This window comes from Pteronotus mesoamericanus, unplaced genomic scaffold (assembly GCF_021234165.1).
Source record: "Pteronotus mesoamericanus isolate MK-2021 breed Mesoamerican mustached bat unplaced genomic scaffold, CSHL_Meso_final contig_246, whole genome shotgun sequence".
Classification (NCBI taxonomy): domain Eukaryota; kingdom Metazoa; phylum Chordata; class Mammalia; order Chiroptera; family Mormoopidae; genus Pteronotus; species Pteronotus mesoamericanus.
Window position 1 is genome coordinate 11,520,761 of NW_026555104.1, and position 25,458 is coordinate 11,546,218.

Sequence of the window (25,458 nt, forward strand, 5' to 3'; positions counted from 1 at the left end):
CATCAAAGTTTCACTTCACCTCACCTTGATTGTTATTTCAAAAATTAATGAGGATACTAATAATGTTTTTAAAAATTCAGTTGCATTACTGTTGCTGTTTTTAAAAAAAAAATGATAATGGTGATGATTACTGGAGTGAATTTTCCTGTCTCACTGAGCACTAGCCTAGCATTAATTAGCTTTGGTCAGTAATAACTGTAATAACAGAAGTACAGTTTGAAAAATTTAGCAGTTGAGAACTTACTACCATTCAATAGAACAGTGGGATATGGTGGGGGGTTGGGGGAGATATTTGGTCTTTCAGAATACTCTTGTTGTTCATTAATATTTTCTTTCTCTTGTTTTGTTATTAATAATGGTCTGGTAATGCCTCCCCCTACCATTTGGTGATATTTTATAGTGACCCAGATGAGTGAGTCAGCATCTCAAGAGGAACCCAAACCTGCTCAGGTACCTGACTTGAATAGATTCCTAACCATTTAACCATAAGAGGATTTGAGATTCAACTTTCTTGGGAGAGCTAAGATGAAATATCATATTTTATCATTTAATTATATCTCTTTTTAGTTGAAGTATTCTGCATCAGATTTTGACAAAAAATGCTGCAAAAAAAAAAGAGATCAACTAAGAAGCAGTGGACTGTTTCTAGTTGATTCACATTCCTTATGTATTAATGAGCTTGTTACTGTTTGAATTTGTTAATACAAGTACTTGGTGTGATTTTATTTTGTATGATGTTTACTCATCCTGTGAAAATGTTTAACATAAAAAGCTTGATATGCTAGAGTATAAGATGTTAGTTTATTTCCAGTTCCTTTTGGGTACCACTTACTAACACTGTTTCCATTTTAGGAAAATGGAGAAGACAAAGAAGGGAAACAGGAAGCAACTGAAATGAACGAGCCTATTGAGGTAGAGTTTTCATGAAAAATTGGATGTTAATGCTGGGGAGTAAACTGGAAAAATTAATTTTCTTATGAAAGAAGGAAAAGATGTGGCTATTCAAATAGATAAAATGGCAAATGGAAAAATTAAGCTGATGTTTTAATCAGTTACAGTAAGATTCCATAGATAAATTATTTGTAAAGAGCTATTATAAATTATATATAAATAAAGATTGTCCTTTTTTTTTATAAGTTTGGGAATTTTTAAAATTGATTTTAGAGAGAGACAGACAGACATCAATTTGTTGTTCCACTTATGCATTCATTGGTTGCTTCTTCTAGTTGGTGCAGGGGTATCCAAACTTTTGGTGTCTCTGGGCCACAAAGGAAGAAGAAGAGTTGTCTTGGGCCACACACTGAACACTAATGAAAACTGATGAGCAAAGAAAAGATTTTAAGTAAATGTATGATTTTGTGTTGGGCCACATTCATAGCCATCCTGGGCCACATGTAGGCCACGGGCCATGGGTTGGACACCCCTGGTTAGTGCATTGTCCCTATCTGCTGCGGTTGCAGGTTCAATCTCTGGTCAGGATACATACAAGATTGCTTTCTAAAATCAAAATATTACCCTAAGTATTATATCCACTAGTTTTTAGGGTAATTTCACTATCATTCTGAAGATGTAATTTCCATGTTAATCATTTAATTAACTTTGTGTTTAAATAAATACAAGACATATGAGAAAGCATTTACAGAAACAGGGAGGCAACCAAAATAGCTATATGGATTCACCATTAAGTTGATTAATGTGAGTCTTTAAAATATTCTATTATTATTCTTTTAAAAGTACATTGTCATGAGTACAAAAAGCTATTTTGCCACTATTTATTCATAAAACTAACCTTTAATTTCCTCAATTAAAATGAAATGTTTTTCTTTCCATCACAAACATGAAAGGTGATTCCAATAGTAAAGGAAGTAACATTTTCAAAAGTCTGATTTCACTATGCTGTGGTCTCAAATTATGTTTCTACCAAGTATTGTATAATTCAAATTTTAATATACATTAAATATAATATTCTTAGCATATTACTTGTTAACAATAGGAAGATAAGACATTGAACCCATACATTTTATCTTGGGAATGTAGTATAAAGACTGATTACTGCATTGCTTCTAATATACAGCATTTAATGCTAGCAAAATTAAGTAGGAATGTTTGGTAACTCCTACAAGGCCTTTATCTGCATTCTTTAATTGGGAGAGTTGATGCAACTTTGAGGAAAAGCAACTCATTTTGAAGTTGATGTTTCTTCTTCTTTTCAGAGTCAACAGAGTCAACCAGGCAGTTCAGCATTGGATACCAGCAACAATGTGGTGGAGGAAGCAACCAGTGAAATCAAATTTCAAGGTAGAGAACTAGCCTTTCCCCTACAGAAAAGATTTTCAATGTTTGTGCTACCCCATGCACACTGTTGTGCTGCAAGAATTTTTAAAATATGCAATACCTATTTAGTCAGGGACACTGATCTCTTTTCCCTTAGATTGTCAAATTAAAAAATGACAATAGCCAATACAACAATAGTTATCTGGTGCGAATGAATCAAAATTATACCTTTTTTTCAGGTCAGCAAAAAAACCCTCCCAAAAAACCGCTTGTTTTTTGGTGTGCTGTAGAATTTTAGTAATTAGTTTATGTGTGCCATGAGATGAAAAAGATTGAAAATAGCTGCCCTACACAATAGAATTGAAAACTATTATGTAGTTTTTATTAGTGATACATTCCTCAAGGTTTTACCCTTTAAAAATATAATCTTAGGAATATTTTAAATGCAGTTTGGGAAATAGTTTAAAATGTATACCTTTACCTTCTAGTAATACTTTTGAGGCACTTTTATGACAATTAACTAAGATTGCTGACTGACACATACCAAACAACCCATTAATATGAACATAAAATGAGGAGCCATAGTGATTAGGCCTGCATATTGTTTTTCTGTTTCTTCTTTTTTCCCCTGTACTTGACTACACATTTATTGTTTGAATTCTAGCCCAATTCTTAACCAAAATCCCACGGAATCATGCAGATAGATTGAAAATTTATATAGTAAAAAATGCAACAAATATGTGGGCAAGGCATTCATCCCTTTCATTAATTCTTCTAACTTCAGATACTTAGTGAAATCCTGTACAACAGAAATTCTTTACAATATTTACAATTTAATAATTTCAGTTTATATTTTCATTCATTGAAATTCCTTTCAATTTGATTTACAAGTACTGCGTGTTTAGTATGTGATAGGCTGTGCTAGGCTGAATTACAATGATAATTATTGAAGCATTTTCTAAACTATAGATTGCTACGTAGACACTAGTTAAAATTTTTAGGTGTTTACTTTTCTCCAAAACGTTTGTCTTTTTTTTTTTTTTATCCTCACTCGAAGACATGCTTATTGATTTTAGAGACAGGAGAAGGGAGGGAGAGAGAGAGGGAGAGAAACATCTATGTGATAGAGAAACATTGATCGAACCTGCACCAACCTGGGGACCTCTCATATATGCTCCGACCAGGGCCTGAACCTGCAACCTAGGCTTGTGCCCTGACTGGGAATCAAACCTGCAAACTTTTGGTTTATGGGACCATGATCCAATCAAGTGAACCACTGTAGCCAGGGCCTCTACCTTTTTAACGAATTAAAAGCAATAATTGACTATTCTTCTTGTTAACACACATATTAATATGTACACATTAAAAATCAAACTTTACACGTTGGTTTTGTGGCTCAGTGGATTGAGTGCTGGTGTGTGAACCAAAGTGTCACTGGTTCAGTTGCTAGTCAGGTGACACGCCTGGATTGCAGGCCAGGTCCCCAGTTGGGGGCATGCCAGAGGCAACCACACATCGATGTTTCTCTCCCTCTCTTCATCCCTTCTTTCCCCACTCTCTAAAAATAAATAAAATCTTTTTTTTAAAAAAAAAGGAATCAAGCTTTCCAACATTTATTCTGTCATTACTGTAAACTAAGTAAAATTTTCACAACATCACTAACTTTTAAATAAAAGTTTCTTTGCAAGTCCCTCTCCACCTGTCTCTCCCTTTCCCCCATGCCAATTTCTTGATTTCACTTCCTCCTCACTCCCACCCACCATTACCACTACCCCATACATATACTTTACCTTCTCCATAATCACTTGGGCCAGATTTATCAATGAACTCTTTCATTTTAAACATGCCAAACAAAATTGTGATCTAGGTAATCTGTTAAAAATTAAATTAGCTGTTCACATTACTCAGTTATGGCCAAATTTTCATCTGCAAAACTTTACGCATGTATTCCCTCATGTAATTAATTGCCTCCCTAGAAAACATGTCAATCAAGAGTTTTGGCTCTTTCCTGTCCTTGTACTTAATTTTCTGTTATTGCTTTTCTATGTATAGTAGAGGGAAACATGTTTTTGTGTGTGTGTGTGTAATTCTGTTCATCCCAGAATATGATATATACTGAAAACACTGCAGTTCTTTGTTGTAATATTAAATGCAATGCAATGTACTTAATTTATTCAGTGATCAGTCACAATTAAACCTAATATTCTGAATCTACCTTTGTGAGTGTGTGTATGTGTTAAGTAAGAAATAGGAAGAGGAACTGATATTTCAATTTCAACACATCAAAGGAAGTATCTTTATCCTTGTTATATATTTGTCAAAATGATGTTGTCTTGCCAGGCAGCCCCCAGAATGTGCTCAAGTACATATCTTTACAAGAAAATATTGTGGTTAAATATACCATGTGAATTTCTCTTTTATTTACCCTAGTTATTTTACTTTTTAGACTATGAGCTTAACTTGCATTTTGAGAAATCTTTTTTAAAAACCACCAATTTGTTCTGCTGTGTTCACATTACACAGCCTAAGATTATCAAACTTTTGTAGGAAAATGCCTTTTCCTATAGCTATTGAATTTAATTCTAGTAGTATTTAGTAGTGCTTCTTTTCCTCTACTTTCACAGTAGTCATTCTCCAGTATGTAGAAATGTTAAGAAATCCTAATAAGACCAAGCCAGCTGAGTTTCAGACAGGGCCTGTATTTAAAGAGAACACCACAAATCTAGTTGAATAGCCCTGCTGAGTTGATTTTTACCAGTTTAATTAGAACCCAGTCTCACTAATGTTACATACCTTCTTGTGAAGAAAGAGTCTACTAAGGCTTATTATGATTATACGGCCATGCCCAGCAGTGAGCCATGCACTAAGTGCAAGAAATATTAAGTATCTTATAAGGCTGGACCTTTAAAATATGAATAAGGAATTCTTTTGTGTCCCTTCCTATTTAGTTGAAAGCATTTATGCCCATAGTGCATAAATTAATACATCTTTGTATGTTAGAAGGTGGATTAATATAGGGGTGAAGGTATGTGTGTTGGGGGAGAATTCTATGAAGAGTTTAGGAAGACAATCTTAGAAAAGAATTTCAGTGCTTAACATAGTGCTGGGCACAAAGCAAGACATCAATAATTATTTATTGAGTGAATGTGTAAATGAATCAATCTATCTGTAGAAGGCTTAAGAATGTCTAAGCACAAATTTGCTAAAAACTCTAGTACTTGTTTGAAACTCTATTCAATTGAATCTCTGAATTAATTTGCCATTGGAGCAGTGCTGTAATTTGTGATCCTGAATTCAGAAGTCACTCAATCAAAAGACAGTTGCAGAAAGGCTTGTTCAGAATCCTGACTTATTGACCTGCTATTGCTGCACCTCCTTTTCTTTTCTTGGCTTTATGGCCCTAAGAGAGAAGTGTTTGACTGGAGTTATAACCAAACTATAACCAAACACACATCTACTTTTATTCTGCATATCAGTGGAGACTATGTAAACACTAGGATGATTGCTTAGCAACCTATAATAGACAAACACACTAGAGGAACACTAACAGGCTGCAATGGAGATAGAGAATGCCCTAGTTCATGTGGGAGTTTACTCATGAATGATGGCAGGTGGGTAGATACTAATTTGTTATACACCTGTAACACTACTCTTAAAGCAGGAGAAGGAATATCTATTTGCCTTGGGTTATTCTGGAAATGTTAGAAGCAAAAAGAGTGCACTAGAACCTGTAGACTTGAAAGAATTGCTCTTCCAGGCTTACTTAAAATCAAAATATAAACAAAGCATATTGATAAACAATGTTGCAAAACAGAATGGATTCCCCCTCAAAAAAAGGTTAATTTGTTTCCAAATATAACTGAGATATAAAGGAGAGCATTATCCTCCCTTCCTCACTTCTCCATATTGGAATAAGAGAATTAGCCAAAGAGGAAATAAAAACTTGGGAGGAGGTTCATAAATACTATCCACTATTGGAATTAAGACATTCTTTAGATTTAATATGGGCTTTTCACAGGTTTCTTTATAGATTGCTTAATTAGACTTTCCTTTGTTCTGACAGTTTTTCAGGTTTCCTTATTTTTAATGACCTTAGCAGTGGTCAGGTTTGGATCACCACCCATCCCTGGATCTAAATGGGTGATGTCAGCCCCATATAAACCAAATGGATTAAGAATAAGAGAAGGGTGGCTCCCAAAGAGATCTGGGGAGAAAAAAATATCTATCACTGGAGATGAGGTGGTCAACTGTGTCACATTCTGCAAATAAGACATGTGTTAAGGAGTACTACCAGGTATTTTTATAGAATGTCCCAAATTGGGATCGGTCTGGTGGGTTTTTAAAAATAATGATTAGATTGGGGGTATGAGTTTAGGGGAGAGCAGAGTATCTACTAAATTATTTGGAATATTCTGCGTAGCACATTTGGCTATTTCCTTCCATTTATTTATTTATTCAAATATTGTTTATATCAATATGGATTTATGGATATTTCTTTTATACTTGGTTATTGTCATGGGGACGGAGCGCATCGCGGGGAGCATGGGGCTCCCGGCTCTGAGGGTTACTGTCCTGGGCCAGCTGAGGGGGGAGCAGGGTTCTGAATCCTGCAGAGCCTGCCCCAGGATTGTCACAGAGGGGGAAATAAACACGAGTCGTCACAAACACTTCTCTGTTTGCCAGGAAAGGAGAAAGGACACTTCCCTCTAATGGAGAAGCTCCTGAGCCCCTTTGTCCAAAGGCTTTTATTGAAAGGATTATCAATGAGACTAGGTAATAGGAATGTGCAGCTTATGTTATTACATCAGTGTGTTAATGTTTACAGAGAATAGATGATGTTTTGAAGAAAACAAAAGGCAGGAACACACCGATTTACATGGGTCTGAGAGCACACTAGTAAACATGAGAGCTCCAAAGGATTTAAGGTTAGGGTCTGTGAATAATGTAAATTTCCTTCCCAGCATAAGCTGGCTATCATAGCTTTTGAGGGAGAAACAAAGCATGCTTTAAAGAATTTACTTTTAGGCCTGATTTCCCCTGGGAACCACAAGATCCAGTTTACGACTATCTCCGGTATTGTTTCAAGCCTGAGCCAGGGGGGGTGAGGGAGCTGCCGAGAGACAAGGAGGCTTCTTTCAGGTAGAATGAGGACTCTGGCCATGTCCAAGCCGAGCCAAGGGGTGTGGGCCTTTTGCCCTTTCTCCATGTCCCCCAAGTCCTTCTCCTGCTGCCCATACCAGCCATGTCTGTCTTAGGTCATCTCTCCTCATGAGAGATCTTACCTGTCATCGACTACCAGCCATCACAGGGCCAAGCAGGGTGATGTCAGAGGCAGGGGCTGTGCCCCTGACAGGGGGACAGGTGTCATCTCCTCAGTGGCTTGTTTTCCCAAGGCCTCCTTGATTATTTCCTGGCCTGGGGCCCTCTTGCCTGTCCACAGAGCCACAGTTCCCAAAACCAAACAGGGCACTTCCCAACAGGTTATAATCCAATACTACTATATTTCATTTCTCAGCTTGTTTCATCTTTGGCCATTCGGAGTTCTTTCAGTTGGCTATTGTGTCCCTTTGACATATCTCAATCATTGTAGAATTTTTTGGAGCATTTTCTTACTTCCTGACACTGCAAGATGCTCTAGGCTCTCATGTCTATTTCCTGCACCAGTCCTTAAATTAGCCATTTCTCCAATGACTCCCGATATTTTAAAAATTGGAGAATGATATTAGACCAAGATCTGAGCACTAGATATCCAAGCTTTCTAAACTGTTTTTTAATAACATTTATAACATTCTTTTTATTTTGTCTAATTTCTCTGCTTTGAGGATATTAATTACAATTCTTTTAGACTCTTCATACTTTTCTAATGGTACTTCCTTGGGTAGCATTAATTATTGCATTTGTTGAATTTAGTCGTGGAGATAGTTTTCTTTAAATAGTCATGATTCTTACGTGTGTACTTACATTTACATTTGGGAATCCCTGTTTGCTCTTTTGTGGATGGAGTTTTTGTTTTCTGGAGCCTGCCACCAGTGATTGTGGGTGAAGGGTAAGACGTGCAGCCAGTGAAATCTGTCAGTGTAGAGGCATTTTTCTGCCTTTCTCTCCCAAACCACATTGTCCCCGTGCATGGGTGAATGGCTCTGGTGCCTGACGAATGGCTTAAATGGCGAGGAAGACACACAAAAAGGTCAATTGTTCCCCTGCTACCTATATCTAAATTCTTTAAACTTAGGGTGCCTCAAAACTGCTCCCAAATTTTACAATGTATTTTTCTCCTGTATATTTGCAGCCCTATATTTTCTTCAGTCAATCTATTCCCACCTACCTTACGTTTTTCAGAAACACTCAAAATTTCTAACTGCTGATGGCCTCCTTCATGATTTCCAGCATTCTTATGTTCATATTAAATACACAACCACAAAATCTCTTCTGTCATAGAGATTTTGGTAGGGAAGGAATGTAGGTGCTTGTTCCCAGTCTGCTATCTTGGTTTAATGTCTCCATACTACATTTTAAAAATGAAAACATGAAACAGGCTGGAAGTATGAGAGTGGGAAGAAATATATTTAAATATACATGTGTGGTAGACTTTCTTTACTGCCTACTTAACAAACATTTCCCTCCCCTTTTGTCTGCTGACTGAACCTCAATATTATAGCCGATGGAAATCACCTGATATCAGAGAACTTGCTCTAAACCCTGACCTGAAGGATTAAATTATGGTTGGTCAAAACTATTCATAGTAGTCCCTTTTCCCTTTACCAGCTATTTTTCTAGGGGTGGACATGTAACCTAATTAGGGTCAATGAAATGTAAGGGAAAGTGTTGGAGGAGGGACCTGGGATCTTCTCTTCTGGGATAATAAAACAGAACCTCAAGAGGAAAAATCTCCTTTCTTCTCAATACTTTTTTCCTGTAAAGAAGGGATGCCTGGAACTGCAGTAGCTATCTTGTGATCCCGAGGTACAAGCACAAAAAATGATTAAAGAATAATGAAACAAGCCCTGGCCAGTGCGGCTCAGTTGGTTGGGTGCTGTCCTGCAAACCAAAAGGTCACAGGCTCCATTCCTGGTCAGGGCACATGCCTGAGTTGCAGGTTCAGCTCCCAGTTGGAATATGTGCAAGAGTCAACCCATTGATGTTTCTCTCCCTCTCTTTCTTCCTCCCTTCCCCTCTCTCTAGAATCAATAGAAGAAAAAAAAAAAAAGAACACTAATACAAGCAAGGTACTTAATAAAAAACACTAAGCTGCTGAATGACTTCTGATTAAGTCAACAATAGATGTCTTTATGGTTAAAGTCATTATTGTCTCATTTTCTGTTACTTTCAGCTTTGTTTGAATACACCATGTAAAGAGACATTATATTTTCCTAATAATATTCTAAACTAGCAGAGATTAAAATCTACTTCTGATATTTCTTACATTTTGCTTTTTTTCCCCCTCAGAATTAAACCTGGAGGGGCAGCCAAGAACCTCAACTGATTCAATAAAGGAATCTAACATTGGAGTCTCAAAAAATATTGTGGCAAGAAAACCTGCAAAAGTGGTTTTCAATTTAGATCAAACTATACTGGATTTAAAGCTAGAACAATCATGGAGGAAAAATCTTTTTGAAAGAGTGGAGGCAAGAGCTCAGGCAATGCAGCAGAGAATAATAGATAAGGATAATCTGAAGAAAGAATTAGAAAAGAAGGCTGAGAAAACACTCCCTAAGGATAATCTGGCCAGAGAGTGGTTTAATATTGAAAACATGACGCTAGACACTCGTGTATATTTGCTTGACAAACTTCTACCCACCTTAGTTCCTGGAGTGGAAAAAATGTTAATGCAAGTGGAAAAAAAGAAGCTTTTGGCAAAAGTTGATATTCCAACTAAGTTTGATCCAATTAATTATCTGGGGGAATACTTAATGAGGAACAATCCTTATTATATCAAAGACTCAGGAAAGTCTGGTTATCAGAGGGTGATGAGAGATGTCACAGAAGATCTGAAGATACATGTTACCAACACTGTCCACAACAGGTACAATTTGTTATATTTTCAGTTGGTGATATAGCTCCTTACATTGAAAAGCACATAGAGCAATAATATATTCATGTGAAAAAAGGACTTAAAATAAGGTGGCTCTCTCTATGGAGCACACCGGCACCTTTTCCCATCCCTGTCTTTCTGCAGGAATTTTTATTGAAATCTGATTAAGTTTATTCATTAACTTAGAGAAAATCGACACCTTTAATAATGGCAAGTGCTTTTTTCTGTCTGAGAACATGTCTTTCCATTTGTTCATCTTATTTTGTATCCATTAGTGTTGTCTTGCAGTTTTTTTTTCACATAGGTTTGCATCTTTTATTAAACTTAATACTATTTTATCATTTTTGTTGCCATTGTGAGACTTTCTTCTTCCATTACATTTTTTAATACACAAAAGCTATTATTTTTTGTATATTTTTGTATTTTGCTACCTTATTAAGTTCTCTTACTGCTTATAGTAAATTTTTAGTTCATTTCTTGGGTTTTCTGGGGAGGCAGCCATACTGTTTGCAAGCAATAGTTTTCCTTCTTCCTTTTCAATTCTTATATTTCTAACATCTTTCTCCTACATAATTATATTGGCTATTACATCCAATATGAGAGTGGTGCTATGGGCATCCTTGTTTTTTTTATGACTTCAAGTAGAAATTATTCCTGTATTAATTACTATTTTACCATAAACAGTTATACATACATACACACACACACACACACACACACACACCCCTAATTTCTGTCTTATAGAGTGATTTTTAAAAATCAAGAATATTGATTTTCTCAAGTGCTTTTTCAACGTCTATGGAGATGATCGTTTGATTTTTCATCGTGGATTCATTAATAATGAATTTTACTAATAAATTTGCTCATTTTGAGCTATCTTATAATTCCTGAAATAAATCCCACTTAGTTGCTATATATTTAGTTGCATTGAAATATACTTCCTCCTGGTGAAAACAAAATAAATATTTAATTCTTTCCTTTTAATTACAGACTTTCTGAATATAGTTTATTTCCTTCTTTCATCAATAGTCACCACCAGTGGCAACAAATGAAATATTTTTCCCCATTTGGGGAAGAGTTTTTTTTTTTAGTATCATTATGAACACATGGATTTTAATACATATTCCATGTATTTTAATCTATTATAATAATTTTTAATTTGAATTTATTGGAGTGACATTGGTTAATAAAATTATGTAGGTTTCCGTGATACAATTTCATAATACGTCATCTGTACATTACATTGTGTGTTCACCCCAAGTCCAGTCTTCTTCCATCACCATTTATTCCCCTCTTTACCCTCTTCTACCTCTCTCTACCCCCACCCCCTCTCCCTCTTGCAATCACCATATTGTTTTCTGTGTCTATTAGTTTTTTCTTTGCTTAATTTCTTCACCGTTTTTACTGAACCCTCAACCCCCTTCCCCTCTGACAGCTGCCAGTCCGTTCTCTGTATCTATGAGTTTGTTTCTACTTTGATAGTTTATTATGTTCATTAGATTCCACATATGAGTGAAATCATGTGGTACTTGTTCTACTCTGACTGGCTTATTTCACTTAGCATAATACTCTCCAGGTCCACTCATGCTATCATATAGGGTAAGATTTTCTTCTTTTTTATGGCTGAGTAGTATTCCATTGTGTAAAGGTGCCACAGCTCTTTTACCTACTCATCTACTGATGGGCAATTGAGCTGCTTCCAAATCTTGGCTATTGCAAATAATGCTGCAGTGAACCTAGAGATGTATATATTCTTTCACATTAGTATTTCCAGTTTCTTTGTATATATTCCTGGAAATGAAGTTGCTGCATCATAAGGCAGTTCCATTTTTAATATTTTGAGGTAACTCCGTACTGCTTTCCACAGTGGCTGCACAAATCTACATTCTCACCAACAGTACATGAGTGTTCCCTTTTCTCCACATCCTCACCAACACTTGTTGTTTGTTGATATATTGATGATAGCCATTCTGGCAAGTGTGAGGTGATATCTCATTGTGGTTTCAATTTGCATCTCTCTGATGATTAGTGGCATTGAGCATCTTTTCATATGCCTATTGGCCATCTGTATGTCCTCTTTGGAGAAGGGTCTTTTCAGGTCCTTTGCCCATTTATTAATTGGATTGTCTGTTTTTCTGGTATTGAGTTTTGTAAGTCCCTTATAAATTTTGGATACTAAGCCCTTATCAGATGAACCAGCAAATATGTTCTCCCATTCCATGCATTGTCTTTTCATTTTGTTGATGGTTTCCTTTGCTGTGCAAACACTTTTTAGTTTGATGTAGTTCTACTTGTTTATTTTTTCTTTTGTTTCTCTTGTCCAAGAAGATATTGTATATCAGAAAAAATATTGCTATGAAATGCCCAAGATTTTACTGCCAATGTTTTCTTTTAAGATTTATATGGTTTCAACTCTAACATTTGTCTTTAATCAATTTTGAGTTTATTCTTATGTATGGTATAAGAAAATGATGTTGTTTCATTGTTTTGCCTGTGTCTGTCCAATTTTCCCAATGCCATTTATTGAATAGACTATCTTTACCCTATTGTATGCTCCCTTTTTGTAAAATATTAATTGAATTTAAAGGTGTGGGTTTATTTTGGGGCTCTCTATTCTGTTCTGTTGATCTATATGTCTGTTTTTATGCTAGTACCATGCTGTTTTGATTACTATGGGATTAAAGTATAGTTTGATAACATGATTCCTCCAACTTTGTTTTTCTTTTTCTTCCAAGATTGCTGTGGCTATTCAGGATCTTTTGTGGTTCCATATACATTTTTGGAATATTTGTTCTAGTTCTATGAAATACACTGTTGGTATCTTGATAGGAGTTGCACTGAATCCATAGATTGCTTTGAGTAGTATGGACATTTTAATATTAATTCTTCCTCTCTATGAGCATTGCATGTGCTTCCACTTATTTGTATATTCTTCAGTTTCTTTCTTCAGTGTCTTAAAAATTTTTTAGTACAAGTCTTTTACATCCTTGGTTAAATTTATTTCTAGGTGTTTTATTCTTTTTGAGGCAATTGTGAATGGAATTGTTTTCTTAGTTTCCCTTTCTGATAGTTCATTATTGGTATAAAAATGCAACTGATTTCTGGATATTTCTTTAGTATCCTGCTACTTTACTGAATTCAATTATCAGTTCTAGCAGTTTTTGGGTGGAATCTTTAGGGTTCTCTAAATACAGTATCATGTCATCTGCAAATAATGGCAGTTTTACTTCTTCCTTTCCAATTTGAATGCCTTTTATTTCTTCTTTGATTGCTGTGGCTAGAACTTCCAGTACTATGTTGAATAAGAATGGTAAAAGCTGACATCCCTGTCTTGTTCCCCATCTTAAGGGAAACACTTGTTTTTTGAACACCACTGCACATGGTGTTGGTCATTTTTTCTTTTCTTTTTATATTTTTTAATTTATTGATTTTAGAGAGAGAAGAAGGGAGAGAGAAAGAGAAATATCAATTTTTTGTTCCACTTATTTGTGCATTCATTGGTTGATTCTTGTATGTGCCCTGACAAGGGATTGAACCCACAACCTTGGTGCATGGGGACAGTGCTCTAACCAACTGAGCTACCTGGCCAGGGCAGACATTTTTTCTTTTTGATGCTCACCTTGACCCATCTTTGGCTCTTGTGTTCTTCTGACATACTCCTTAATCTTTGAAAGCTTCATGCATTTTTTTAAGGATTCTTAGCTCCTTTTGGTGGAGGTCATTCATCTGAGAGCTAGGAATGCTCATAAATATTATATTGTCATTGCTTCTAGGTTCTTTCATTACTAACAAATAACATTTTAAAAATAATAAGTTCACACTTACACTTTCATATCAAATATAATGTTTTGGCATTTTTACCTAATTTCTTGATTTTATGTTTGTATCTCTTTTCTTTATACACTGAAAATCTTGGTTCCTAACAAAATTGACAGAAATACTCATTTGCTTTATCTTATAATTTACATAAAACAGTCAATAATATCAACAAGTCTACTAATAATAGAAATAATAAATGACATTTTAGATATATTTTCAGCTTTTTTTGGCTATAGGATATATCCTAGTAAGTATGTGTATGTAAAAAAAGAAAACCATTCAAAAACTAGAAGAAATCAGGGGTTAAGTTCCTTTATAACCAGAGAAAAGCCTTTGAACCATGACTCAAAATGATGAAAATATTGATAAATTTGATTACATAAAAATTAAAAGTTTTCTGCCTGGAGAACTGAGTGACAACTACTTGATTATGCTGTTATGGTACAAAAGTAGCCATAGACAATATATAAATGAATAAAAATGGTTGTGATCCAATAAAACTTTATTTATGGATACTAAAAATTTAATTTCTTGAATTTCTACATGCCATAATATATTATTCTTATTTTTTTAAATTACTTTAGCCCTGGCTGTATGGCTCAGTGGATTGAGTGCTGGCCTGCAACCCAAAGGGTCCCTGGTTCGATGACCAGTCTAGGGCACATGCCTAGGTTGTGGGCCAGGTTGCCAGCAACCACACATTGATGTTTCTCTCCCTCTCTTCCTCCCTCCCTCCTTCTCTCTAAAGAATAAATAAATAAAATCTAAAAAATAAAATAAAATTACTTTAAAATGTAATAATCTTAGCTCTTGAGTTGTACAAACTGAGGCATTTGGCCCCCAGGTTGTAGTTTGCTGACCCTTCGTTGAGATAATATCTGTTAGGTCTCTTCTAGATCTAAATAACAAAGAAGACACTTGTAATCTCTGATTCTCCTCTTGAATCTCCATATTTTCCTTTGAATGTCTTCTGACATGGATACTTATACTAAACTTTATAAAGGAACCTAAAATTCTTTGTGACTTGCTTTAGTGTATTTCTTGTAAGGTAAGCACCTAATTAGAAGATTTAGAATGATAATTCTTTTGGAATTAGGTACATATGTTTCTCTGGAATAAAGTAAGAGATGTGCAGAACACTTGTTTCACTTTATGTGTAGACATGGAATTTTTATTTCCAGCTGCCTGCCAATGGTATCAGAATTACCTGGGTGCTTGGTGAAAAGTACAGATTCCTAGCTTCTTCCTCAGATCTTCTGAATCAGAACCTTTAGGAATGCATTTAAAACAAGTTCCACAGGAGGTTATTGTGCACATTAAATTTCCAAGGCCAATTATTTAGCAAAGCTAAGTTAAGGGTGTTTTAGTACTGGTGAAAAGTTCCAGTGGCAGCAGGGAACAGTGCCATTAAATTTAATTAACAGCTTAAAGAACATTTATGTTCACCATCTGTTCTTGCGGAGCAATAGATTAGATGTATTTAGCTCTACTTTTATTTAAAAAAACCAAACACTTAAAATTTGGGAACTGGCATCAAGACTGTAAACCAATACATTGACAAATTCTTTTTTATTTTATTTCATTTTTTAAGTATATTTTATTGATTTTGCTATCACAATTGTCCCAGTTTTTTCCTCCCCTTTATCCCTTTTGTCCTGCACCCCCCTCACACCAGCATTCCCCCATCCCTTAGTTCATGTCCATGGGTCATACATATAAGTTCTTTGGTTTCTCCATTTTCTATACTATTCTTAACCTCCCCCTGTTTATTTTGTACCTACCAATTATGCTTCTTATTCCCTGCACATTTTCCCCTATCTCTCCCTACCCCTCCTTTCTGATCTCCATTTCTGTGATTTTGTTCCTGTTCTAGTTGTTTGCTTAGTTTGTTTTTTGGTTTTGTTTTTGTTTTTTCAGGTTCAGTTGTTGATAGTTGCGAGTTTGTTGTCATTTTACTGTTCATAGTTTTGATCTTATTCTTTTACTTAGACAAGTCCCTTTAACATTTCATATAATAAGGACTTGGTGATGATGAACTCCTTTAACTTGACCTTATCTGGGAAGCACTTTATCTGCCCTTCCATTCTAAATGAGAACTTTGCTGGATAGAGTCATCTTGGATGTAGGTCCCTGCTTTTCATGACTTTGAAAACTTCTTTCTAGCCCCTTCTTGCCTGCAAGTTTTCTTTGGAGAAATCAGCTGATAGTCTTACAGGAACTCCTTTGTAGGTAACTCTCTCCTTTTCTCTTGCTGCTTTTAAGGGTCTCTCCTTGTCTTTAATCTTGGGTAATGTAATTGTGATGTGCCTTGGTGTGTGCTTCCTTGGGTCCAACTTCTTTGGGACTCTGAGTTTCCTAGATCTCCTGGAAGTCTATTTCATTGGCCAGATTGGTGAAGTTCTCCTTCATTATTCTTTCAAATAAGTTTTCAATTTCTTGTTCTTCCTCTTCTCCTTCTGCCACCCCTATGATTTGGACGTTGGAACGTTTAAAATTGTCCCAGAGGTTCCTAAACCTCTACTCGTTTTTTTTTTAATTCTTGTTTCTTCATTCTCTTCCAGTTGAATGTTTATTTCTTCCTTCTTTTCCAAATCATTGATTTGAGTCCCAGTTTCCTTCTCTTCACCTGGTTCCCTGTATATTTTTCTTTGTTTCACTTTGCATAGCCTTCACTTTTGCCGCTATTTTGGGACCATACTCAACCATTTCTGTAAACATCTGACTACCAGTGTTTTGAACTGTGCATCTGCTAGCTTGGCTATCTCTTCATCGTTTAGTTGTATTATTTCTGGAGTTTTGATCTGTTCTTTCCTTTGGGCCATATTTCTTGGTATTGGTGCTCCCTTTACCTTGTAAGGGGCAGAACCTTAGGTATTCACCTGGATGGGGCAACTCGCATGACTGGTGTGGCTCTCTGTGTGGGGGAGAGGTCAGAGAGGGAAGTATGCTGCTTGCTCAGCTCTTGCCCCACTTCTAGTCATTTTCCCCACTACCCACAAGCAAATTGGGCCCTCCTGGTGCTGATTTCTGGGTGGGTGGGTATGTGCATGTTCTGAGACCCTGTGGGTCTCTCCAAAGAACTCTCCTGTGAGGCTGGGAGTTTCTCTTGCTGCTGCAACCCCCACAGTCTTTTACAGCCATAGGTTTTGAGGCTGTTTTTTCCCACACTGGAACCCTGGGTTGCGTGGCCTGTCTCACTCCTCAGTTGTTCCCCCTGGTTTGTCCACACACAAATGTGGGACTGCCCAGCCTGCCATCTGCCACCTCATCCGCCCGGTCTGCTGCCTTGCTGAGCTGCCACATCTCTGCCCCGGCTTCCTGTCTCCACCCCTCCTACCAGTCTGGATGAATGTTTCTTCTTTAACTCCTTGGTTGTTGGACTTCCATACAGTTCGATTTTTGTGGCAGTTCTGGTTGTTTTTTGTTTTAAAATTTGTTGTTATTCTTCTTTTGGTTGTGCAAGGAGGCAAAGTGTATTTACCTACACCTCCACCTTCCATTGACAAATTCTTTCTTCTGTTGGGTATATATATGTAAATCTCAGTCAGTACATAAAACTAGACACTTTTTCAACATCTATAGTAAGGATAGTAATGGGCATAGTAGGACTCTAGTCTAGGTTCCATTGCCAACCAATAGCATGACACAGAAAGATTAATTTATTTCACTAATATTTCTTGAACTGGGAGTTTGAATATTTAGGGTCATTTGATGTTTGAATAGAGCCCTAATTTCTATTGGAACAATGCTGTTTTAGGAAAAACAATTAATGTAATCAAAAATTACATTAGATTACATTAATTCTGGATTGTCAGGATTAGGGCTTCATCTCTCTCTGGCAAAATTCAAGATCTATGTGCCAACATGTGACAGTGTCAGGCATTTGTAGAATATTCAGAAATCCTAGGGATAATTTACAAAAACATAATGTCTATAGACTTAAAGCTTGAATACCCAGCATCTTAGCAAAAACAGTCCTGCTTTTAAATTCTCTGAATTATATCATTGTTTGTGGTAATAATGTTAAAATGTTCATTTGCCTCAACCTGAGGTGAAGTTGTCATCTGTCTGCTTTCCAGAACAAAGAAGGATTCATCTCTGTTCAGTGTCTAAGGACAGTAGATAGGAAAGACACTCCTTACTGATTTGGAACAATATTTATAGTGATAGCCACTTATCTGAAAAATAAAATATTACTCCTGTTTGTAAGTTTTATACATACAATACTTTTATTGCTTTTCATCAGGGTTTCTAGAAGAGAGGTATAGAATTAAAGTGGACTTAATCCTTGCATATAGTTTTGCAAAAACAATAAGGATGTTAGGGTTGTATCATTTTCCTTCTCTTCATATTTTTTTACGCAACTTTACCCTCTGACTCTTGGTTCCTCCAGTGCTTGAGAATACATATTCTATAAGTCACTATTACCTTGTGAATTCATAATGAAAAAAGTTGCTCTTAGTATAGGATTACAAACTTTCAATGGCCCTATTATTGTGATGGTTAGACATGTTTTACATATGTTGAAATTTGTACAACTATGCACCAAAATGGTCAATTTTACTGCATGATATTTTCAAAAACAGTAAAAATAAGGATTATAGAGAATGATTATTAATGTTAGGATGTCACAATATTTCAAAGAAGCAGGACCTATTATACTCTAAATTTTCTCTCTCTTCTCTACTAGTCCTGAGAGTTTAAATGAAACAGGAAGTAGAGCCAAGGCAAAAACTTGGATCTTTCCCTGTGTGGCAGTTATAACGATACATATCTAGTTCTGGCTTGGTAATTATCTCTGATCCCTACATCTGTTGCTTATTTCATAATGACTGTGCGTCTATGACAAACCTTGAGATATCTTTTGGGCATTTTTCCCGTTACTCCTGTTTATTTAGTCTTTGGACTAATAATGAACATTTATTGCATGAAGAGAAAGAATCACAAAGAAATATTCCTAGAACTACTCTACCATACCTACATACGGGCAATAAATAAGCCAGTATAAATACTCAAGCATTAAGGAAACAAACCAAATGAAAAGGAAAAGGAAAAGAGACATGTGCCTTTATTTTACTTTTAATAACCCTGCAAATTAACTTATGTACAGTGTTCAAGGAACTTGTCAGGATTATGTGACAAATCCATTATGTATGTTCCTGTTGGAATATGGTATCTGCAAAGGGTTTGAAGTTTACTTCAAAGTACTTACTTTTTGTATTTAAAAAAAACCCCAAAACCTCAAAATGTCTAACTCATCCTTACAAGATGCCAGCACTAGGACTTGGCAAGACTGAGGGAATGTTTCATCCTTGATATAGGGCTTCCTCAGTTGCCAGGAGACAGTGACTTCCTAAACAGATGTCTGTCTGCTCATACTCCACACCAGCTGCCATCTCTTTATTGAGCTAAACCCTTGTGCTTACATTATGCTGGGAAATCCCATTAGTACTTCTCCGGGGGTGATGTTAATATTAATCATCTTGTCAATCTGTATTGAATATCATATTTTATCAATCCAGTAAAATAGATTATGCCAAAAGTTAGTGGTTAGATAAGGAAATGTTTTTATAGTGTTTGAATAACTATTATACACAAATGTATGTGACAGGACTTTATCCGAACAGGTTTTACTTTTGTTCAAGCTGAAGCATAAAAATAATGTATATGCACTGATTAGTTTCATATTAATTTCTAAACTGCACTCTGTTTTATATTTATATATCCCATTATTAAGTAATTAGAAATTCAAGTACTTATGGACCAAGAAATCCTGGTCTTGCTGGATGTTATCACAATATATTACACTCCCACACCTCTGCAACTTGATGTTGAATGAATGTATAGTCCTGCCTCAGAAGCACGGAACATTGCTAATGTTAAAAAGACTGAGGTAGAGTTCCTGAGTTAAGTTCTCCCTAGCTACGGCTGGATACCTGGGATAATGCCCGACAAGGTGTGTTAGTACTAGAGTAGAAACATATGAAACTATTTAAGATGTTCAGAAATTCTTAACCAACAGTTGTATTGATTCATTTTAAACTATCCAGTAACTGACATCATCAAAATAAGATAGGATTTTTTTTCTGTTCAGAGAAGATAACAGACTGAAGATCTTACATGCAATTTCCTTGGTTTCTAATGGCTGAAGATCTTATGGCAACTGGCTTGGGTTATATATCCTCTGTACTAACTCAGTTCTACACCATTAAAACAGCTTCCCAGCCCTCTGGGGGGAAATATTCTTACTCCTTCCAATATTGAACTGGAACTCAACCACCTCATTTAGAAATAGGAAATCCTCACCTCACCATCAAGGCCAGTTTTAAGTTTTGGAGGCACTAGATCAGAAGTACCCAGCATGTAGGGACAATAAGCTCAGACCACCAAGCTTTGATTTAGTATACCTGGGCCGTGTAGTATGCATTCTTTATGCACATCAATTTATGCATATGAGCTCATGAAAACCACCAGCCAGATGTCCTTTTCTTGAATCTAGAGTGCCAGCTTCCCTGTCTAGGACATTCTGCTCCTCTTTTCTCCAGATTGCTAATTTCTCCTTGTCCTTCAAGCATCAGCTCAAGTATCACTTCTTCTGGGATACCTTCTGCCACATCTGGTCTGGTACTCTTTCTATATATTCCTGAAACACCAATAGGCTCATGTCAGTCCTTAGCACACTGTAATGTAAGTGCTGATATACCTCCTCATCTCTTCTAAGACAGGGATTATTTTCTATCATGTCTCTATTTCCAATACTGAGCACAGTGCTTGGCATGAGTTGGGGCTCAGTAAGTTTTTGTTAGATGAATGAACTACCAAATGCTCAATGTTAAGCCATCCCTAATAGGGGAAAAAGACAAAATTTGGTTTTTGTCATGAGGAACTTGTACAGCGTAGTTGAAGAAATATAACTAAAATGGCTGTTTATCAAAACAGTTGTCTGTATACACACTCCACACTTCTCCCACTTCCCACACATTTCCCAACTTGTTCTATCTCGACTTTCTTCCAGGTTCTCTTCAATAAATGGCACTTACCAAGATCACAATGTTCTTCATGATTCTAGGCCCAGTGGGAAGCTTGCAATCCTCATCTTACATGACCTCTTAACAGTATTCAATGATGTTGACCATTTTCTCTTTGAAATACCCTTCCTCCCTTTCATAACATCATTCATTACCAGTTTTCCTTCTACTTCTGTTTAGTCCTTCTCAGTGTACGACCTGGCTTATTTTCTGCTACTTGATCTTCAAAGATTAAGGTTCATTAAGGCATGGTGCTAGGTCTTGTCCTCCTATCACTCCATAATCCATCCTTGAGTGCTCTCATTCCAACACATGACCTACCTATACATTCATGGCTTATAGCTCCAACCCAAACACCTCTTTTTGTTTTTTTGTTTGTTTGGGTTTTTTTTTGTTTTGTTTTGTTTTGTATACTCCAGACCAGTATATGTCACTATGTATTCAAAATCCTCACTTGAATGTTTCACAAATACCTCACTTTCAACAAGTCATTGTCTTATTTATTTATTTATACTCACCTGAAGATCTTTTCATGGATTTTAGAGAGAGAAGAAGGGAGAGAGAGAGAGAGAGAAACATTGTTATGAGAGAGAAGCATCAATAGGTTGCCTCCTGCATGTGTCCTGATGGGGGGTCAAAACTGCAACCTACATATTTGCCCTGACCAGAGATCGACCCTGCAGACTTTCGATGTATTGAACAGCGCTCCAACCAACTGAGCCATCCACACAGGTTCATTGTCTTACTTGGTTATCCATCCAGATTCCCAAGCCTAAAGCCCCAAAGATCAATCTTGACACCTTTTGCTTCCTTATTTCTCACTTCCAGTTAATCATTAGTCCTGTTTATTTATCTCCTCTCTAATCTGTCTATTTATGACCCTCCCCACTGTGACCATCCTAGTCTAAGCTATTGTAACAGTCTCCTACTTGGTATGTTTACATCCACTCTTGCCCTCTTCCAATCAATTCTTTTCCTTTTCTTTAAGATTTTACTTAATTATTTTTTTTAGAGAGGGGAAGGGAGGGAGAAAGAGAGAGAGAGAAACATCAATGTGCAAGAGAAACATCAGTCAGTTGCCTCTCGCACACCTCCAGCTGGTTCCTTGCCCACAGCCCAGGCATGTGCTCTGATGGGGAATTGAACCAGCAACTTTTCAGTTCATATGGGCTGGCACTCAATTCACTGAGCCACACAAGCCAGTTCATCTATTCTTTACCTCTATCTGAAATGTTTTTTTTTTTTTAAGATTAATCTTACCATGTTTTTCTCCAGTGTGAAACCTTTCAAATTGTTACTCAGGATAAACCCCCAAATCTTTAACTACTCCATAAGAACTTCCTTGTATGTCCTGGGCCCTAACTTTCTTTCTATCTGGGGCTCCTGCCTCTCTCATTCTTAGACTCTATACTCCAAGCGCTAAGGATTTCTTTCAGTTCTTCTAGCATACTATGCTTCTTTCCACCTCAGAGTCTTTACATATGCCATTTCCTCTGCCTATTATCACTCCTCTTTCTCTATACTTATCCTACCAATCCTTTAGAGTTCAGTTAAGTTTAAATACTAAATCGTAATCAAGGTTTTGCCCTCATGATGTAAGTTTTTTTGTGTTTTTTTTCCCATGTGTTTGTTTTGGGTTTGTTTTTTTTAAAAATTTTATTTTAATTTATTTTTTCAAATACATTTGTCTCTGCCTCCCCCCCACCACTTTCCCTTGCCCCCTCCCTCCTTCCCTCCCTCAGCTCTTCCCCTTTGGTTTTGTCCATGAGTCCTTGCTATATGTTCCTTGACTTTCCCCTTCCCTTCCTTTTCCCCGCCCCCCTCCCTCCTTCCCTCTTGTCTCTACTGTTTTGGGGGTTTTTTACATACATAAGATTATTAGGAGATGTGTCTTAATTTGGGGTAATTGACTAATGTTGAAATCTCTGGAATTATCAGTATTTAATGGGGAGGTGATAATAAATGTTCTTCATCATTTTATAAAATTCCAAATAGGCCTAATTATTTCTTTAAATATCATTGATTAATCAGTATCTTAGGTTTTCTTAAGTCATTACACCTTATGTTAGGAATTTTATTTCACAATAAGATCTATGTTGAATAAACAAAAGAATAAGAATTAAGTATAGTAAGTAAACACATGCCATATGTGGATTTTTATAATAATACCCATTACAGAAATAATATGGATGTGCTCTCAGAATGCTAAGGATTCTAGTTTAGCTTTGTGAAACTGAGACCTCCAAAGCTTAAAAATAAAGAAACAGCCCTTGCCAGTGTGGCTCAGTGGATTGAGTGCTGGCCTGAGAACCAAAGAGTCACCGGTTTGATTCCCAGTCAGGGCACATGCCTGAGTTGTGGGCCAGGTGCCCAGTAAGGGGCACACAAGAGACAACCACACATTGATGTTTCTCTCCCTCTCTTTCTCCCTCCCTTCCCCTCTCTGAAAATAAATAAATAAAATCTTTAAAGAAAAAAACAAACAATTTATTAACTTTCTAGGCAAATGAATATAAACCAGTGAAGGTGTCAATGAATAGTTTGCAGAAGAGGAAAATTCAGGGTATTTTAGGTATTAGGAAAAGAGCATCATAATGGTTATACTTATAGCAGCTGATAACTATCACTGTATATAGGGCAGAGTGAATCCAAAGTATGTACATGACTGATTAAAACAGTTCCATTGTTCAGAAGTCAAGAAAGAATATTCAGTTAGGTCCAGTAATGGTCTAGTGAACTGGAGTCACTCAAAGTTCATGATCAGTTATCCACTTAAGCTGGTTAGAACCAGTTTTGATGAAATACAACACTCAGTTTTGATATAATTTAGGTAAATTGTTCTGTAAGTAGAGGATTTTCCTTGTACAGCTTGAATGGATGTATGGAATTTGGATTGTTACAATTGGGGTAGAGGAACTTTTACTTCTCTCTTTAATTAGTTAGATTTATACTATGTTTCTTCTTTAAAAGATATCAAAACACATCTTAAGATGGGGGAAATTTTATTAGTTAGCTTTTGCTGCATAACAAAGTACCTCAAAACTTAGTGGCTTAAAGCAATCATCATTTATTTGCTCATCATTTTTTTGGTTGGTAACTTTGTGCTGGGCTCATGGCTCTTCACTGCTCCACATGGTAACAGTTGGACTTACTCATGCATTGCAGTAAGATGTCAATTGATAGCCTTAAGCACTTGTCTATTAGTTGGCTGGCTGCTAAAACAATGGAGGTAATGCTCATCATCCAGCAGACTAGTCTAGGCTCATTTCCAAGGTGGTGGTGGAAGAGCTCCTAAGTTCAATAATAGGGCCCCAAAATTCAAGCATTTTTTTTTCCTTTTCAGTTTTATTGTGATATAATTGATAGCATTTTTCAACTTTCTTCATGCATATGTTGGCTAATGGTCCATTGGCCAAAGCAAGTCACGTGGGCACAGAAATACACTCCCCCTCTTTGTGGGAGGAGGTGCAAAGTTACATTGCATACAAACAGACATGGATACAGGAATAAGAAGAATTTGTGACCATTTTTGCATTTTACCACACTAGTTTTATTCTCCTATCCAGTATCCTTAAATGTGGATTTATACTTATATTTATACTGCTTGCAGTTTATGTCTACTCTTCTGCTCAAAATGAAGAGTTTTGGATTCTATAGAGTTCTGTTGATTGATGTGGATATCATCATAAGATAATGAAGACCACAGGATAGAAATTTTATTCATTCCTTGAATGAGTTACATAATCACTTTAAAGTCATTTAGATTATATTTTCAGTCTCACGTCTAGTAGTCCTAAAGCACAAAGCCACATTTTCTTTCTAAATGTGGTCATTAAAAAGTGGGAGGGAATGATGTCTGAGCCAAGACATAAAAGATATGAAGGACCTAGTAAAGCAAAGAGAGGGATAAAAGTATTTCAGGCAGATGGAACTATGACAGAAACCCAATTTTGTTAATCCATTTTTGTGGTGCAATGATTAATATGCATAAGAATCTGGAGACACCCAGGACTTATTACACAACATTGTTTATTTGACTGTTCTGCATTGGACTCTAATCTTTATAATAGCAGAATCCATAATAGGTGCTCAATAAATGTTTGTGTAGTGAATAAAATATGTTTGTGTAATGACTAACTTAGTGAGTGAATAGTGAGAAAAAAGCTAGAAGAAAGACAGACACAGAATAGAGCTCATGCAGGAATGAAAACAGAAATTTAGGAGAATGCTTTATAGAGAAGGGGAAAGAGGGAACAGAGAGAGAAACAGAGAGAGGGAGATAGATAAAGTAGCAGAGGGAGAAAC

General features: G+C 36.3%; 1 protein-coding gene across 1 annotated transcript in view; it reads left to right on the plus strand.

Annotated features, from left to right (window-relative positions):
- The first annotated feature begins 408 nt into the window (after nucleotides 1–408).
- The window catches only part of EFCAB5 (EF-hand calcium binding domain 5), a 109,540-nt gene continuing 84,490 nt past the window's right edge, over nucleotides 409–25,458 (plus strand). Inside the window, exons 1-4 of the mRNA XM_054572997.1 lie at nucleotides 409–450; nucleotides 853–912; nucleotides 2,214–2,298; nucleotides 9,721–10,297. Of these exons, the coding sequence (XP_054428972.1) occupies nucleotides 409–450; nucleotides 853–912; nucleotides 2,214–2,298; nucleotides 9,721–10,297 (764 nt within the window). The remainder of the gene's footprint in view (nucleotides 451–852; nucleotides 913–2,213; nucleotides 2,299–9,720; nucleotides 10,298–25,458) is intronic.